At 36.3% G+C, this 17832-nt stretch overlaps 1 protein-coding gene across 1 annotated transcript; it reads right to left on the bottom strand.

Moving 5' to 3' along the window:
- Positions 1-1251: 1251 nt before the first annotated feature.
- Positions 1252-17708, bottom strand: LOC106170259 (macrophage mannose receptor 1). The gene is made up of 33 exons (XM_087018071.1): positions 17597-17708; positions 17137-17291; positions 16713-16918; positions 16364-16491; positions 15794-16017; positions 15332-15376; positions 14782-14966; positions 14542-14606; positions 13792-13892; positions 13255-13389; positions 12938-13072; positions 12416-12591; positions 12038-12137; positions 11281-11522; positions 10802-10967; positions 10154-10420; positions 9711-9878; positions 9217-9287; positions 8894-9033; positions 8577-8635; positions 8074-8292; positions 7437-7686; positions 6911-7026; positions 6572-6706; positions 5955-6083; positions 5474-5634; positions 4887-4995; positions 4274-4533; positions 3855-4014; positions 3368-3625; positions 2832-3002; positions 2423-2530; positions 1252-2107 (listed from the first exon to the last, which is right to left on the bottom strand). The coding sequence occupies exons 2-33, from the start codon at positions 17228-17230 to the stop codon at positions 1884-1886; spliced, it is 5007 nt and encodes a 1668-aa protein (XP_086874197.1). The 5' UTR covers positions 17231-17291; positions 17597-17708; the 3' UTR covers positions 1252-1883.
- Positions 17709-17832: the final 124 nt, after the last annotated feature.

The raw sequence follows: 17832 nt of genomic DNA, 5'->3' as shown, positions 1-17832 counted from the left end.
TTGTTGCATAATGACCGAATGATTGTAATTCACTTTATGAAGTAAGACTAATACAATAAAGTTAATCAAAATCAGACCTACCCGTTCCTTCTCATCGGAATACCAAGTTAGGTCGCCAAGTGTTGCTTGACATGCCTCCCGAGCCTCTTGCCATGTTTTGCCGTTTCTGTCGAGGTTGAAACTGAAGCAGTAATCACTTATTGGACTTTCCAGCCACCCGTCTGGACATAACTGCCCAAGGACTGAAACGAACGTTTGTATAAGGCATTTACAATATCGTTTTGTACAAAATTTTTAAAAACGTAATGCTTTTTTTACCATTCAACAATTGGCGAAACACGTGTGCGCTTCGTTATATAATTTGACACATTGTTTTCAGTACAACATGGCTGAATATTTGATAAAGGCTTAACTTGTTTTGTATATATCAAGAACCTTTTTGTAATCTCTCCAATTTCAAACCAATGGTATCTATAACACTAACGCCGAAAACAATTTCTTATTTCAATCCTGACTGGCACCTAACAACTAAACATTATTGGCGTTCCTTTTGGTTTTGAAATCATGATTGGCAGGCGCTGTTCATTTGAGCTGAAGCAGGTGGTTTTAGCTAAATGAACTTTGGTGATAGTAAATGGCCATTGTGAAAATTATCAGCATTGCATTTACAATATGAGGCGCATTTTTTACTTTCACTCTCACTTTGTACTTACCAGAAGGCAGTTTAAATATCAAACAGGAAAATAAAACTACTGTGCGGAACCCCATCACTGCTGTCTTCAGTTGAGTATGAAACGCCTAGATGATCTGGATCACGTGCATCTTGCAGATAGCGCATAGGTTTTGGCTGCAACTGTACCGATATTAGTCATTGTTTCTGACACACATGATGTGGTGTATTGATACATATATTTACAAAAGTTGTGGTCAAATGAGACGAACTGCAGCAAGACAGTATCTCGTCTTATCGAATATTCGGATAACCCCTCCACCTTGGAGGGCAATAGCTTCGATACTAATCGATTTACAAAAGAGCTTCGATAACCCCTGCCGATAAATGTGTGAAAATCACAGTTTGTTCATGATTGGATTGTTTCAGCTTCATGACTCATTTATAATCTACACCCAGCTGCGAATCAATATATGACAGATAAATGATATATTCTGCCTCATCAATCTTATTACACAGGCTTGTTGAAGTCTATCATGATGAGTATAGCATCAGTGCGTCAAGGTACCCTACCCAGGTTGTATTATCTCTCTTCTTTAACAATAGCGTCAACGTACAGCTGGCATACAGTAGAATATAAAATAAAATTCGTTAGGTATATTTTACAGCAACTTTATTTCATCCTCCAAACTGTAAAAGTTTTAATAAACACACTTCACGTGTGTACATGCAATGAACATTATGTACCAATGACACTTACAGAATTGGCCTACGTAACAGGAACACGAGAATAAAACCGAAGATCACAGTTCACAGGAAAAAAAGTGGACTTCAAACCACAGTAATAATAAAAATACAATATCACCCTTCAAGGGCAATTGCTATGCAGTGACTTTGGAGTAATGGTAGGCAAAGGGCATTTAATGGGTAAGGGAAAAAATAAATATGGCTGGTCACAGGTCGAGGATAACAGGTGACCTTCCTCCTAAATATGGTTTTTACCCGTCCAGCAAATGTTCTTGCTACTTCCTATATACTGATCAGATCTGGGTGTCATATTGGCCACTTGAAATTATTCCCAATTTTGAGAAAATATTATCACGCGATGTAACAGAAATAGTAGAACGCCCGTTTGTTAACGCTAACAAGTACCAGGTTAAACACGTTTGGCTTATTTCCTAATTGGGTCCCAGGTTGGCAATGAGTTTTCATTTTACAAACGTTCATTTTCGTCATTGAATGGTATTTCAAAAAGCTCAGTATCTTTGTTATCTGCATATGAAAATGCCACAGTGTCTCCAGTTTCTTTGTTGAAGGACGCCAAAGCAATGGACACTTGACGCCGTCTAAATACAGTGAACCCTATGATGGCGAGTAGGCAAGCGATGACCAGACATAGAACTATTACTGCAACAGTCCCTCCATTCACTGGTAGTCCTGTGGTGCAATATTGAAAAAAAAAATCATTTGAAAGGTGCAGATATACATTTGCTTTTGCATTTGACAGTGTCAACTAAGTCTGAGTAGGTTTGATGCTTCGTTATAACGAATACTAAACTGAGATGAAGTGACACGCCCAAATGCAGTTAAATTATTACTGTAAAACAGGTAAAGCATAAGAAGCACAAAAAAAAACACACACACACACAATGCTCAGCATTTTGACCTAAAGTATTACTACGTGTCAGTGCTAGTTCAGATAACGAGAAGGCTGTAGAATTCAAATAGGGTTGGAAAAAAAAATAATTTTACCCATTTGTGCCTCTGTCTGCTTGTTGGTCTCTGGTGATACCGTGGGATTTCCTGATTCCGTTGGCAATGGTGATGTTTCGTTGATTGATACGGATGCTGTTGGCCTAACTGTGAATCGTATATGGAAACAGCATCAGTTAATATTTTTTTCTTTTTGACTTTTGATACAGCTGTGTCACAGGGGAGATGACCGATGATTTATATCTTTCATAAAGGTAAATGAACCGATGATAGTGAAAACGAAAAAATTGTGAACTTACGAATGATCGTATCAGACGATTTAAGTTTGCTGTTGAAAAAATGATAATATTTTTTTGTATCTCTTCGATTTAACCGTGGCGTTTCTCAAACTTGAAGAAAGGAGCAAGATTATGGAAATTGAAATTAATTAGCATGTTTCAGTTCTTACTCTTTGGAGTTTTGCATATAAATCCTAAACCACGGTTACAAACGATGTCATCCCATTCACCGGTCGTGACCTTGAACTCCACGCAGTCCTCGCTTCTTCCTTGGTCACGTGGTTGTCCAGGTGACCAGTTCGTGAAATCAAAAGGTGTCCCATCAACCCAAACAAACTCATCTGGAAGGATAATTTTTTAATAACGTTGGTTTTTTATGAAAGTGTGGACGAGGTGCGAATAAAAAGTTCAGATTTTGTAGAAAAAAATTTTTTTTTCAAAAAATGAATGTTCAATATCTTGTTCAGTATGATAATTCTATGACAAAGTGTATGCTAATAATTTACTTGTATAATAATTCCAACTGAAAAATAAATATAATTATTATCTAGTTTTTCAGAAGAGATGAATGCCTAGGTACTACATGTACAATGTACATGACAACATATAATAATAATAATTGATAAGTTCACTGTTATAATTACTTTTATTTCATTTTATCACGTAGACAAGTAAAATAGTAATTTTTGCAATAATCAAAACACACCTTGAAATCTTCGAATAAGACCAATCCACAAGTTTCTGTAAGTGCTCTCACTTTTCGTTAAACCAAGAATAAAATCCACCTCATCTTGATTTGCGAAAGATGCAAGTTGTCCTCCACGCTTGTAGCATTCAAATTTAGCGCCCGCCCAAGTCTCATACGCATGCGCATCGTAAAAGAAACAGGAAGCGCCGTACTCAATCCACCCGTTTCCTTCAGGACACCACCCAGGCAATGGCACCGTGGTGGTTGGGGGTTTGGCTAGAAATAAAGAGAAAAATGGGTTATCAAGTTTCAAATGTAATAAGGCGAAACAGTCAAAAATGAAGTAAATGTACGTGTGAATGTGATGAGGAGAAAGTGTCTCCTTGGTTGAAACAAACGCAACAGGGAAACAGAACAGTATCCAGTTCTCAACCTAAATTTATAAATGTCTATGTTAATCGTATTCTATCCGATAGTCACTTAAATTTGCAAGAACATTACTTACCCTCCGTTGACATACAGACAAAAAGATATCTATCATTACAGTCTGAAGACCTCCATTTGGCGTTGGGAGTTATCACACCACATTGGCCTGCTGCTTTTGGTTGTCCTTGATCCCAGTTCGTATAGGTCAGAGGCCATTCGTTTACCCAACTAAAGTTTTTCTAAAATTCACAGGTGGGACAAATTGTTTATATAGAATACTTGCAATTATTTGTCAAAATAATACCATTCACATTATAAGAAATATGATAGGGGGCCTATATACACATGTATGCTACATGGTAATAGTGAGTTTTTTTACGGGTTGGTGCACATATTGCTGAAATAATTGCCAGGACGATGATTGAAAATAATCAAGTTTGGTTGTATATCATTTTAGTGGAAAACATGGAATATGCGCATCAATTCAAAATAATTTACCTGACCCATATCCTTTAAACCAATCCAAGCAGGTTGGCCAGACGCCTCTGCCATTATTAACTGAATATTGGCCTCCGTGCGGTGATCTGGTACAAATGCCAACAAAGTCCCATCGTCCGTGCATTGGTCCCGTGCTTGTTCCCAGCTAACAGCTTCCATGTATAGTTTATAGCATGCCTGACCATTGTAAGTCGTGTAACCAGACTTACAGGCACCCGAGGTTGAAACCGCTGGTGTCCACGGAGTACTGATACGGGAATCTAAATAAAAATGTTTTGATTGGCCGAATTAACACGTGACTTCATATAGGAGGTACACAGAGTTCTGCCAAATTACAAACAATGACAATACTTGTATTTAGTTTCTTATTTTGTCTTGATTGTGGATCGCCGTACACCAAGTGAAATAATTAAGTGTAAAACTTGAATATCACAGAATCCCAATGACTTTACATGTATCATTTTTATCTCAAACGAAAATGCGATATGTCATATGTTATCTTTAAACGTCCTTCTCGTGCAGAAATTTCATCCAACGCGTACTGACTTTCAGATTAAAAATTGAAATATATATATTCATATAAAATTATCAAAAGTTAAACAAAAAAGACTACCTTTCCAGGTTTGGCATATGTAGCCATTAACCTGAGAACACTCTACGTCAACCCATCTTCCCAGACTTCTCTTAGTATTTCTGACTTTAACGCATTCTCTATCATTTGACTAAAATGGAAAAAGCAATACGAGCAAAAAACACAATTAAGATTCAACGTCTTCCCATGTCTGTTCAAAGAGTTACAAGGCAGGGCAGAGACAGACATGTTTCTGTTTTAAGGTAAAAAAAACATGCGTAAAAGCACTTTAAAACCCATGTTCACTGACAAAAGCAGTATCACAATGTAACATTTTTAGACATCATTCACACATTCTTGCATTTCATGTAACGCTCCTTTCACCATTATTTTTTAAGTAGGGTATGTGTAGTGCAGATCTACTTACCTGTATAATGTATTGGGCACTGACAACGTGCAAGCAGCAAGCACTGACTCTCAAATACAAGAAGCAAACTAAAAACTACACTTTTGTACTGCTTCATAAACACCTAATTCCTTCAACCGATACTGACACCCTGAACACGAACTTATATGAGCAATGATCGCTTTCATTAACAACTAGCCCATTCCCAATACGACATACTTACTTGTCCTAACGTGGGACTCCTAACGTCCCAGTTCACAAAGCTCACTTCCTCGTTGGTCAGCCAACGGAAAACATGGCGGCGGGCATAAATATAGTCGAAAGTAGAACTCAAGCCTATCCAGAGGTCAACATCGGTGTCTTGCAAATAACTGGTTACGAACCCTGTCATTTGCAATGTTATATTTACAAAATCATGTTTATTTTGCTAATACAATGTTAAACTTGTTTTGTTATTCTATTGAAAACCGTCCACTCTAATTCAAAGAGAGTGCATAGATTTTAAAGAGAAGCATTTAACCACACTGAGAACGCATTCATAAAATATAAGAATAACAGAATGCAACTAGTGACATTTTTTATCCTTGTGTACCCCCCACCCCCAAGGAAAATCTTGTATTTTCTGCGTGCGTAGCAGAATAAGCTATTTTTGATCTATTCAAAAACAACAACGTTGGATCACCCTTTTATGGCCTATACCTTACCTTGTTCCAGAGGGTTCGTAATGGATGCCAAACTATATTCTTTACCCAAGGCCGAACACGCGGCTGCCGCACCCTCCCATGTCTTTCTTTCTGAATCCACCTTTCCGAAAAACTTATAACACCTATTACCTGTTTAAAGAGTATAACAAGACTATAAATAGACAAATTCAAATTTAAATCTTCGTGCAACATGACAAATGATATTCAGATAATTAACTTAAACCGTATATTTTGCACATTGACGCGTGTGACATGTGCGACAGCCCTGCCCGCCGTCGTTCCCAAACAGACTAGTAACTGTGAAGGGGACTAAAAAAACAGTTTTTTAACCCTGAACAATAAAAAGGTGCATGGTTTATTTTGATGCTTGTCAGATACGGGTCACTGAAAAATTAGTCGTTGGCTTCCATGAGGACGAAAGACAAAAACTGCAATCTAAAGACTTTCATTTTGATTCATAACTAGAGATTGGCACATCATACCAGCTGTTTCAACTGACGCAAACTGTGTTAAGAGGGGAAATGATAACATGCTGTAACATAAGAAATATTATTTAAATATGATAACAGAAAAGGATGAAGCCTCCCAGTTGCGCTTCATTTCGATCTTATACATACCAACGCCGTGAAATCCTCTAGGACAGTAACCGCTTATGGGGGGCGTCGTAGCCATTGTTCCAGTTGTCTTACTTGACTGGTGTTTCTTACATATGAACGGCATCTTATCGGCACAGTTGTCGTCATTGAACGTCCCTGGAGAACAGAACATATTATTATGATATGTGAAATGGAGAGAGAGAGAGAGAGAGAGAGAGTTAGAGAGTTAGACGTATGAAACACACTGTGCGTTTACAATAATTTTGGAAATTGCATGAAAGCCATATGCACAAAAAAGTTTAAGTCTTTGCGCTGCATCACACATTTGACTAGCAAAACAATTCGTACTGGTATTCGTACCTGGAATGACGTTATCCTTCCCTGAGTGGATATTCACACATCTCTCGCTCCCGTGAACAGAGTTTGGCTCTCCTTTGGCCCAATTAATGTAGATCATTGGAGAGCCGTCGGCCCATCTGTCAAAGATATTTTACAGAAACTTTACAGTTGGGAGTTTGCACATTTGTGTGGACCTTGATGGTTTGAAATATAAGTTTCTTATTTTCTATAAAGATATGAGACCCGTATATATATATATATATTGTGCGTTTACTCAATGCTTTAAGTCTTGAATTTTTTCTTCCTTTCTTCATAAAAATGAATTTTGTTTAGAAATATTATCTAAAATATAGAAAAGCATTAAAACCATGCAAAATACATTGGGTTCTGCCATATTGAATCAATTCAAAATACCAGGAACAGTATCTACACCAATGGAATGGTGGTTGCTCAAAACTACAGAAATATCATAGACTCTAGGATATATCAGTTATTTACATATATGAAACTGGCATTTAATGAACTGTCGTATCACAATTAAACTTGCCTGTATCCCTGAAGGTCAAACGAGTTTGCACCGATCCAAAACTTGGTGTATTGTGTCTTGCTGACCAATGTTGTTACAAAATCCTCCTCACCGGTAGTCTGTATACTAAGAAGATCGCCAGCGTTCTCCAGGCACCACTGGCGTGCCTTGAACCAAGACTTTTTAGGTGTTAATGTCCAACTGCTATCCTCACTAACATAGTAACAGTGTTCGCCGAAAGAGTTCCAGGTTTCACCACAATTACCCACGCCTGGATTGAAACATAACTGCGTAAATAAACACTCCGTTCTTTGTACTAATACTATTGTAACACAAATACCCATACTAAAATTATGAAAAAATAAAGACACATGGAAACATGAACATAGTATTTACAACATGGAATTTAGCTACTTAAATGAGACAATAAAGCTCAGTTAGGCCAATATGCACCAAGTTTCATGGTTGACAAAAGAGAACCACACACAAAAATCGCTCTCTTTAGTAATCATCATCGCAACACTACAAGGTGCAACATCACATTTCAGTTAAATATACCGCCGGCTAATCTTCTAGGTGAATGATACAAACACACTGCACCGATATCGGTTAGCAAAACCTAGAAACTTTTGACGTTTTTGCCTTTTTTTCAATTTACCTTGAATTGGCGTCGTTATTGTGCTTGGCATAGGAGTTGCAGTAACCGATGTTTTACATATCCAGCCTTTGGCAGCTGCACAGTTATCATCTCTGAAAGTCCCCTTCGTCTTGAAGAGGCTAACACACATTTCTCTGCCGTTGTGGTTGTCAGGTTCGCCTAGTCCCCAGGGGGCGTACGTGTTTGCTGTGCCGTCAGACCAGGTATGGTTGGCGCCATCTATACGATAAAATCACAACAACCAAGATACCGGAATCCATGCAAAGAACTATTAATTATCTAAACATTGTCATTAATTGCGACTAGTAAGTTAACAGCATTATTTGTGAATTTAACATTGCGTTATATTTATATATAACAACATCAACCGATACTGTTTTACTGATATCTAAATACAGGTTATATTTATAAATGATTTGGTTCACTGATGGTGACAGGGGTTTCTAATTATGTTAAAAGGAATGTGCCTAAAGAAAATAAGGACAATTTGCTTCCAAACTCACCTGTTGCATTTGCTGCCAGATGCAATCCAATCCAAAGTGACCTCGTGTTCAGTGAATATCTAGGACAGAGAAAAACGACTCCAGGTTAACTTTGAGATATTTTAAAATGCGCACACCAGGAAAAAAAACTAAAGTTACAGATTTCACTCTTATATTATAAGATGTTTGTGGATATATTTATTCTAAGTACCCGTTACATTACCTACAACTATTCACAAAATGAAAGGGCAAAATAACCTTTGTCATATGGTAATATGTTGAACATTAAAAATAATCTTTTTGCAAAATGTAATAGAAATATCTCATTTTAAGTATACCTGTCAGTACTTTTTAATCGACCCATGAACCAATCTATTTCCTCTGAGCTGTGAAAACTTGCCAGATTTCCCCCTTCTGACTGACAGAAGAGACGGGCGTTTTCCCACGTCTCCTTGTGTACGCCCGTTTTAAAAAACGCCTTAAATGGTCAAAAGGAGTTCAACAAAGTTTATACGGTACATATTTTGTTCATTGCAAAATTATACAAAGTTGATTTATTTTGCAATTTACTTTTATTCATTTATCTATTTACTAATTTATTTATTTATTTATTTATTTATTTATTGTAAAACGCCCCTTTTGTTTTTAAGACAAACGTTACCTTGTAGCACATATTGTCTCTTTGGAACCAATCTTCTCTGCACGCAGGACCTGGTGTGGTTGGCACTGGAACTGATAATGCATTTAATTCCTTGAAAGCAAGTCTTCACATACGTGATGGATCAGATTTAACGTATGAAAATAGCACAATCACAAACTGCAATGTCTGTACACCTTAGGCGGAATGTCCCTGTCCTTTTTGAAACACTGGCAATGTGCACACACATGTGAAGGAATGGCCCGTCGGGCTGGAGGATGAGGAGACGGACAAACCGACAGGTATACACGTGCTACATATACATACAAAACATAGCCAAACTAGAACTCTGTGTGTGTGTGTGTGTGTGTGTGTGAGAGAGAGAGAGAGGGAGACAGAGAGAGAGCTTTAGACATAAGTATATATAGCATCTAAATATAGGAGTTTTTACAAATTGGTTCTATCAAAAACATCTTGGTAAAAAACAAAACAAAAAACTTTAGACTATGTCTACTTACTTTTTGCTATTTTACAAATAAAGTTATGGAAATATAAACAATTAGCGGCCTGCCACCCTCCATTTCCTGGGTGTATGGTAGCACAGTTTTTCTCAGTGTTATTAGAAGGCTCCATTTCCTCCCAATTCAAATAATTGACAAGTGAACCATCTTCCCAACCAAATGATCCTGAAAATAAGCGCATTGCAAAAGTTCTATGACAATATTTTCTACTTGCTCACATCAGTTGAATATTTGTCTATTTTGATACTGAATATGAAGACATAACCATGCTAACTTTTATTACTAGCCATTCATATGAAATATATATAATAAATCCGACCAATGAAATTTTGGGAAGACAAGGTACAATACTTCTCTCATCACCTTACATGTTACACTTTTGAATGCGGCGATTGTGTGGAATTTACGAAACCAGCCTCTGTAACTAAACAATATCCTACCTCCAAATTTCCTAACCAACCCAATATAATACTTTCTACTCTGTCTAGATTTCATCTCTCGGAGAGTCTTTACAATGAATCTCATAATGCCCTGACTTGTTATAGATGCTAGCGTCCCGCCTTGTTTATAACAATGAAAGTTCGCTTGGCCCCACCTCTTGAATTGTTGGTTAAATTGATAGCAGTGGTGGCCGTATGGACGCCATGAGTTGCCACTCGGACACTGCCCTGTGTTTTTAGGTTCAGGAATAATAGCGGGAGGTGAGGCTGAAATATAAATTAACAAATAGATATATAATGCTCATATTATTAAGTCTTTAACATTTTACCTTTCGTCTTTTAAAAATGCATATATTGCGAAAATATCATAATGACATACATGTAATATCAGTGTGACAGTATAAGTCAATTATTATAGATATCTGATATAAATGATTAAATGTAATCAAAATATTTGAGTACAATAGCAACTAGTTTGGTCTAAAAGAGAATTTGAATATCGGAGTATGGTTCCTACTTTGTTATTACTACTATTGTTATTGTTATTATGATAATAAGCATCATCATTATTATTGATATGATGTATATTGCACATGCAATGGACTATAACAATTATATACATTGCACATGCAATAATAACATTAGTACCCGATGTTCTTTTGCATACTGATGGCAGGTTAGCTGTACACGGCATATCATTCCAACGGCCTCCTGGCATAAGAGCGATGCATTTTGATGGATCTATGCCTATGGGCGCTATTGATGCCCAATTGAGATAATCCGCTGGCCAGCCATCTACCCATTGGTATGTGGACTGTGAAATAAAAAACAGGAGAGAAGGTGATGGATTAAGAAAATGTGGGGTTATTTGAACAGTCGGTATTGGACCCTTGTCCATATGAGGGATTAGGGTACAGTAGGTGCAAGGGGCAATTGTTTTTGTCGTGACATCAGTTAATTGTATTATAAATACATACAAAAACCACTGTTAACTGCAAGAAAGTTCTCTCTGTTCTTCATCCGAAGCCATGTTTGATTGAAACTCGGCCAACATGACATGTTACGCAATCACTTTAATATAGAATCATTCAAGACTCGACTTATATACGTTAGCTAATTTTCATTACCCCATTCCTGTAAATACCCAGCCAAATGGGCTGTGGGGGCTGCTGCGTTACCAGCATGAGAAATGCCTGTTCATATCCATCCATTATAGACACCAGCGTATCTTGTTGTCTCTCACACGTGACTTTGGCTACTTCCCACGTCATAGGTGACGTCATTTGGTAGCAGGCGTCCCCAAAGGATAAGTAGCCGAGGGGACAAGATGTAGTGGCCTGTGTTGGTGCTTGGGTGGTCAAGGTAGGGTCTTGTAAATAAAACTACTTTTTAATATTTGCAAGAGATATTATTTATATTTGTAAGAAATTCATATATAAAAATAAACAGGAGGGGGGGAGAAGAATAAGAAGTAGAACAACAACAATAATAATAATAAACAAGAAAAAGAAGAAAACAACAACATCAACAACAACAACGATAATAATGTTATTATATGTTATTAATAATGTTAATTTGAAAGGCATTAATTAATGCTTACAATACGCAAAATAGTAGTTAAATATTTTTAGAGGAGAAAAACATGTCTTTGTCTTTATCATCATTGTTTATTTCATTAATATAAGAAACAAATAAGGATTATAATATATTTTGTAGTCTGTAGATTTATAACCCATAATACCCAGTATGTAGATTTAAATTATTTCACTGTTAACCAGTTTAAAAGACTGCCTTTTGGCTATAATACAGTATGATTTATTGATTTCCACATGTGAAACGATTGTAATGTAAAATTAATATTGTAAATAACATAACAATTTGCACCTTTCCAAGCTTGGCACACATATCCCATCCTTATCGCACACTTTCTATCTTGCCAATGCCCAACCGACAATGTCTTAGTGCTTATACTGACACAATTTTCCTGAAAATTGATCATAATAAGTAAAAGAAAAACAAGCTCCTAACAACAAATATATTTTATAAATATATAACTTATTTTATATCTATAAGGTTTAAATTTTACCACTGTATGCTATTGAAGGCAAAAATAAACAACTGAAATAAAATCAAATGAAATAAATTAACACTCCACAGGCTTTTTATGCAATGTCAATATTACGACATTTTTTTTACATACTTGAACATCTACAATCATCAAGTTGATTGACATAGTATTTAACAGTTACATGTCATACATACCATATCAGCTCCATATGACTGGCCATTGGGTTCTCCGTGGTCCCAGTACAGGAAGTCAACTTTTGTATTGTCAGTCCATTGAAATTTCCTCATCCTGTGCCTCGTGCCTACCCAAAACATGCTGATTCCAAGCCAAAAATCCACTGTTTTCCCTTTCAGAAGGGTCGTCACTAGTGCTGAAATAGAGATTGTTTTAAAGAAGGCAGGTCACTGTAGTCGAAGTTGAAGGATGGACCGTGTAATGCATTCCGATGATGAGAGCGTGTATATATCCATTTTACAATAAAACTCAATTAGACAACAGTTAATTGACACATAAATATATAAAGAATAGCAAAATGTTATGTAATACTGTACGCAGCATATGGATTCATTAACAACGCCATAACCATTTCATACCGATTTTGAAAATCATTTATTATTATTATTTAAACAAGATATATAATGAACTGTTAATTAAATGTTTACGCTCAAATTTATACGAATAATGTTTACAAAAAAGAAACAAAATCGACAGATTACCTTCCTCTAATGGGTTTGTAATGCTAGCCAGTGTGTATTTACTATTCAGTGTTGCGCATGCGTCTATCGCCTCCGTCCAGTTCTTTAACGTGCTGACGTCAGTGCCATCTCCTTGGATCAAGTAACACTTGTTTCCTGGAATATGTAGAATCTAGTGTAATTCTATATAAATAATTTTAAACCTAAAATTGTTGTTTAATACAAATTTATTTATTAATCGGTTTATTACAGCAAAAGAAAAAAAGTCTCAAACTAATGTTTGAATAACAATTCATGAAATCTGCTTTCAGTGTCGTAACCAAATACTGGTCACTTACCGATCCCATGGAATCCAACTGGGCATTGACCATGTATGACTGGTGTTGGGGTGGGTGTGGCCGTTGTACTGCTGTCTTTGTGTTTCTTACATATGTAGCTCAGTGCTTCGCCACAGTTCTCGTCACTCCAATGCCCTGTATTTACAGTACTTTTATATAAATGTACAATGGGTACATTCAGGCTATGTAGTTTTATATAACATTCCATATGTAATAGTTTTCGTATTGCACTCTGCCAGCATATTCCTTTGGCATTCTCAAATATACACACAATGTGACAAAAAGGAAATTAAAAATATCATGGAACATGCATTCTATCTTAATACTTAGAACGAACCAATAACCAAGTGTATCGATACACATACAATCAGATATAATAATCAGAAGTGCCTTAACACTGGATTCCATCACATATCATAGCTATAGAATGAATACAATAAACTTTAAGCACTTAGTATTGTTAACTTTAAAAAAACTGCAATGATATAAAGTGTAGAAATTTGGACATCAAAAATTTAGATGCCCCAAACCAATCACCTGTTTCGGTTATGAATATAACACACTTCTGGCCACCATGGAGATCGTTTGGTTCGTTAAGACTCCAGGATGTGTAGTCAGTAGCCGTGCCATCAGACCATCTGCGGTGATAAAATAGAATACAATGGAAAATAACAGAAGAGAAGAGAACAGAAAAGGACAGAAGAGAATAGAATAGAATGCATATTTGTACATTCTTTTAAGATGTATTTGAAGTCATTTTTTGCCACAAAACCACAAACATGATATTTAAATGGATATGTTCTGCTTGTTTCTGTGCTATAAAAAATCCTCGGTCGATTAATTCCGGCAAGTCAATTGAATAATTGTGCTATTGCATGCTCAGCAGTGGCGAGCCATACTGTAAATCACTATGTCAGTTAGGTGGACTTTTACAAAGTAGAGGTACGGATAAGTAAATCCATTTACGACCAAAGGTTTCAAGAAGGTGCGGTTCAAAGCTCTTTTATGGCTGATCGAGTGATTAGTTTCGTTTATCTTTTGGCATGTCAACATTATAAGAGTTGAATAAGAAACTAGTAGAAATGTTTTACGGGAGTTACAGGGAATCCAAGCTTGCAATATATATAACTTTAAGTCACTGACGCCGTTAACAGTTAATCCTGTAGCAAATGAAACACATTTGAACAATGGAGATAGTTGAAAAATCTCGAAAGACGCCAATGTACAAAAAATACATGAAAAATGTTTGGATAAACTATTTACGCTACAGCAGATACAGATACTTACTTGTAACTTTCTAAGTCCAACTCGTTCAGTCCAATCCAGTATTTCGAAGCAAAACTCTTGTGAGACTGAAAATTATAGGGCAATGATGTATTACGGAATTTTCACGATATCTACAATATGTTGCTATAAAACATAATATAAGAATCCATTTACCATTGTTATTTGAATACTGCATCTTGAAAGGGTATACTTGGATTTCTTGAAACACCAAGGCTCTGTCTTAAATTTGATTTCACTTACTGCGATATAAAGAACAAAGTCATTTTCTTCACTGTCGTGTATACTGGCTAGATCCCCGCCAGATTGCAAGCACTGCCCTCTTGCGTCTTGCCATGACACTACTTCATTCGTCCCATAGGATTGACTTACAGTGTAGCAATAATCCTTGTATGCAAACCATTTTGAATGCGAACCACACTGAGAAGCTAAAATACGATTATATAGATTTTACATAAAGATAAATTGTTGCCAATAAAAATTAAAGCAATATACTTCACCCTTCATTGTTTACTTTATGAGAATGCTGACTCCTTCCTTAAGGTTGCAAGGAATAACAGTAGCTATTTCAAACAAATGAAACGTCATAACTCACTTAGAAAATATCAGTTTTCTGATATTCTTTCCATCGTATTAATCTAAACCATTTAGGGTGGATGCACATTTTAATATTTGGAATCACCAAAAAAGGTTGTCAGGGAAGAACCTACTTGGTCGCAAAATATTGTGCATTTGTTTTTTATCATTATATATACAGATGTATGCATTTCAAAAATACGAAACATGGTCATACCTGGTGTTGGCGTTGTTGCTGTGACAGTAGTTAAGAGGGGATCGCCTGTAACAAAAATTATTAAAAAGACGTAGAAAACAACTGGCAGCAATCTTAACAAAACCTGCTTCCCAGCAGGCAAACGACATTGATTCTACGTTGATTCAACGTTGATCCACCAAAATTAAAGTTGATTCAACTGTGAATCAATGTCGTTTGTCTGCTGGGTTTACCTCGAATGTACAACTTAAAATTGACACAATACTGTTTATCAAATTGTAATTCTGTTTATAGTTTAAGCCCTATTTGATCATACTTTGTTATTCATTAAAGGTGTATTACATATGGTTAAAATCCCTGCACTGTATACTTATCTCACTAATTTACAAATGACACTGCCTTCATTTTAGCCTTCATACTCTTGAATGTGCAAGGTGATAGAGAAGAATAGAGGACTTGACGATGACGAAACTGTACGCCTACCCTTCCGTAACTGACACAGCACGCCCCTACTGGCATAACAATTGACATCAGACCACCTTCCAAGATGGCGGTTCATCTCAACACAGTCTTCCTGTCCATTGTGGTCATTCGGTTCCCCGTCTTTCCAGTACGTGAAATCAAGCGCTGACCCGTCCGACCAAATGTGACCGGTTTTCTTGTCTGGTTTAGACAGGCCAATCCAAAAAATGTCGGGTGACCGAAGACTGCGTGATAAAACCAGTGACGAAAATTAATTTTTTGGAGTATGCAGATTGCATTATCACTACAATGCTCTTCAGGAAATGAGTATTTGGGCTAAGACAATTCAAACTATGATAAAATGTATAACTATAGACAGAAAAAGTAGATATATGTACAGAAACGGAAGAATAAATAACATTATATCTGTCGTGATTTGGCCGGTATTCTGAGAAAAAAATCCTCTAAAGATCAGTGATAGCTGTTTAATGCATCAAATATTTATCATAAATCTTTTAAAAACGCAATTTAAAAAAAACCAAGTTAAATGCAGTTAAAATCAATATAGTATAGTTTAAACAAAATATTTACGCATATTTGGACACATCGGAAGCGTTCCACAGGTGAATCTCGCTATGAAAACTTGCAAGATCGCCACCTATCGTTCTGCAGAAGTCGCGCCCTTCATACCAACTATACCCTCCTCGGTGGTGATATCTCTAGTGAAACGAAAGAATAAGTAAGATTAAAATTTTATAATCCCCTCTCTCTGATTTTAACAGAATATCATACGAGTGTTATATATACTTCATCAAATTGACTTATCCAATTTAAGATTTGACTAATTAATCAATATGCAGTTCAATGACATATTCAATCACACATTGTTGCAGGGAGTAACCTGCATGTACATGCATATTTGCAATTTAGATTTACATACCTTATAACAAAAATCGCCAAATTCTCTCCAGCCCCATCCTTCCGGGCACTCATAAGACACAGAAGGTGTGGTGGGAGTGTCACCAACATATCCAGCCCTGGGGTATTCACAGATGAATAACTTTCGTTGGGAGCACTTCCTGTCCACCCATTCACCTGTGATATCTGGCGTCTTGGAGACTGCCACACAAACGTACTCTTCGTTCCCTAAAAGTTACATTTTCCACAAGTTCCATAATAACCAAAATTTTGAAGAATTCTGGGTTGATGACACTGCACGCATGTTTGAAGTAAATCATACTGAGGAAGATGCTACACACCAGTATATCAGTAACATTATGAACTTTTTTTGCATTTCTTTGATTTAAGGAGAAAATAAAGAATGAAGGTTTTCAAACTGTTAAATGCACAGAAATTACAATTACCTGTGTGAAACTTGTTCCAGTTTGTAAATGTACTTTGTGAATTCTTTGCAAGCCATTTGTAGCTATTTTCCACGCTCCCTTTGCTCAGACCCATCCAGTATTCTGTATCAGTTGCCTTGTTGCCTATCAGTCCTGAGATGTAGGCTTGCTCTAGACTGATTACAATATGTAATAAATAACGTTACAGTAATATAACAGCCACTAGAGTCTTAAAGCCTCGGCAAAGCACTGCTTCCCTTTCAGTTGAAATTTGCCGACCAAAAATCCATTTTTATAACTATTATTTGCTTTGGCTTATCTGTTATTTTTGTAAAATTTCGAAAAAAGTCAGTTTTACTTGAAAATTTTTTCTTCGCCTGATTTTCTGTTCTATATGAGAGGATAATGTCTTGTGATATTGATTCTAATATCTAATGATTTAGAAGCCAAGAGAGATAAAGAGAACAGATATTATTCTTACTGGTCGTTTAGTGTTAAGAGATATCCACCCGAGCCGTTACATAACCTTCCAGCTTCTGTCCACGTAGTCCTTGAGTTAGACACAGTGTAGCATGATCCTCTGTAACCAACGGCAGTCTGGCAATTATAATAATAAACACGTTTAGTGACTTTGGTACAAAAAATGCTGTAATAATATTATTATTATTATCGTGGTGACGTAACTTTTCTACGAAATATAAAGTATGAAATGTGTAT

Source organism: Lingula anatina, chromosome 7 (assembly GCF_051362555.1).
Source record: "Lingula anatina isolate TDL-2025a chromosome 7, LinAna3.0, whole genome shotgun sequence".
In the NCBI taxonomy this organism is placed as follows: Eukaryota; Metazoa; Brachiopoda; class Lingulata; order Lingulida; family Lingulidae; genus Lingula; species Lingula anatina.
The sequence above is the reverse complement of the archived record's forward strand: the minus strand, read 5'-3'. Positions and strand labels throughout refer to the sequence as shown.

Coding starts and splice junctions, on each gene's coding strand:
- LOC106170259 (XM_087018071.1), bottom strand. CDS start 17,230: ATGGGTCTGAGCAAAGGGAGCGTGGAAAATAGCTACAAATGGCTTGCA. Junction 14,967..15,331: donor AGCAACAACGCCAACACCAG/GTATGACCATGT, acceptor ATCGTATTTTAG/CTTCTCAGTGTGGTTCGCAT. Junction 7,027..7,436: donor TTTGACCTTCAGGGATACAG/GCAAGTTTAATT, acceptor TATCTTTGACAG/ATGGGCCGACGGCTCTCCAA.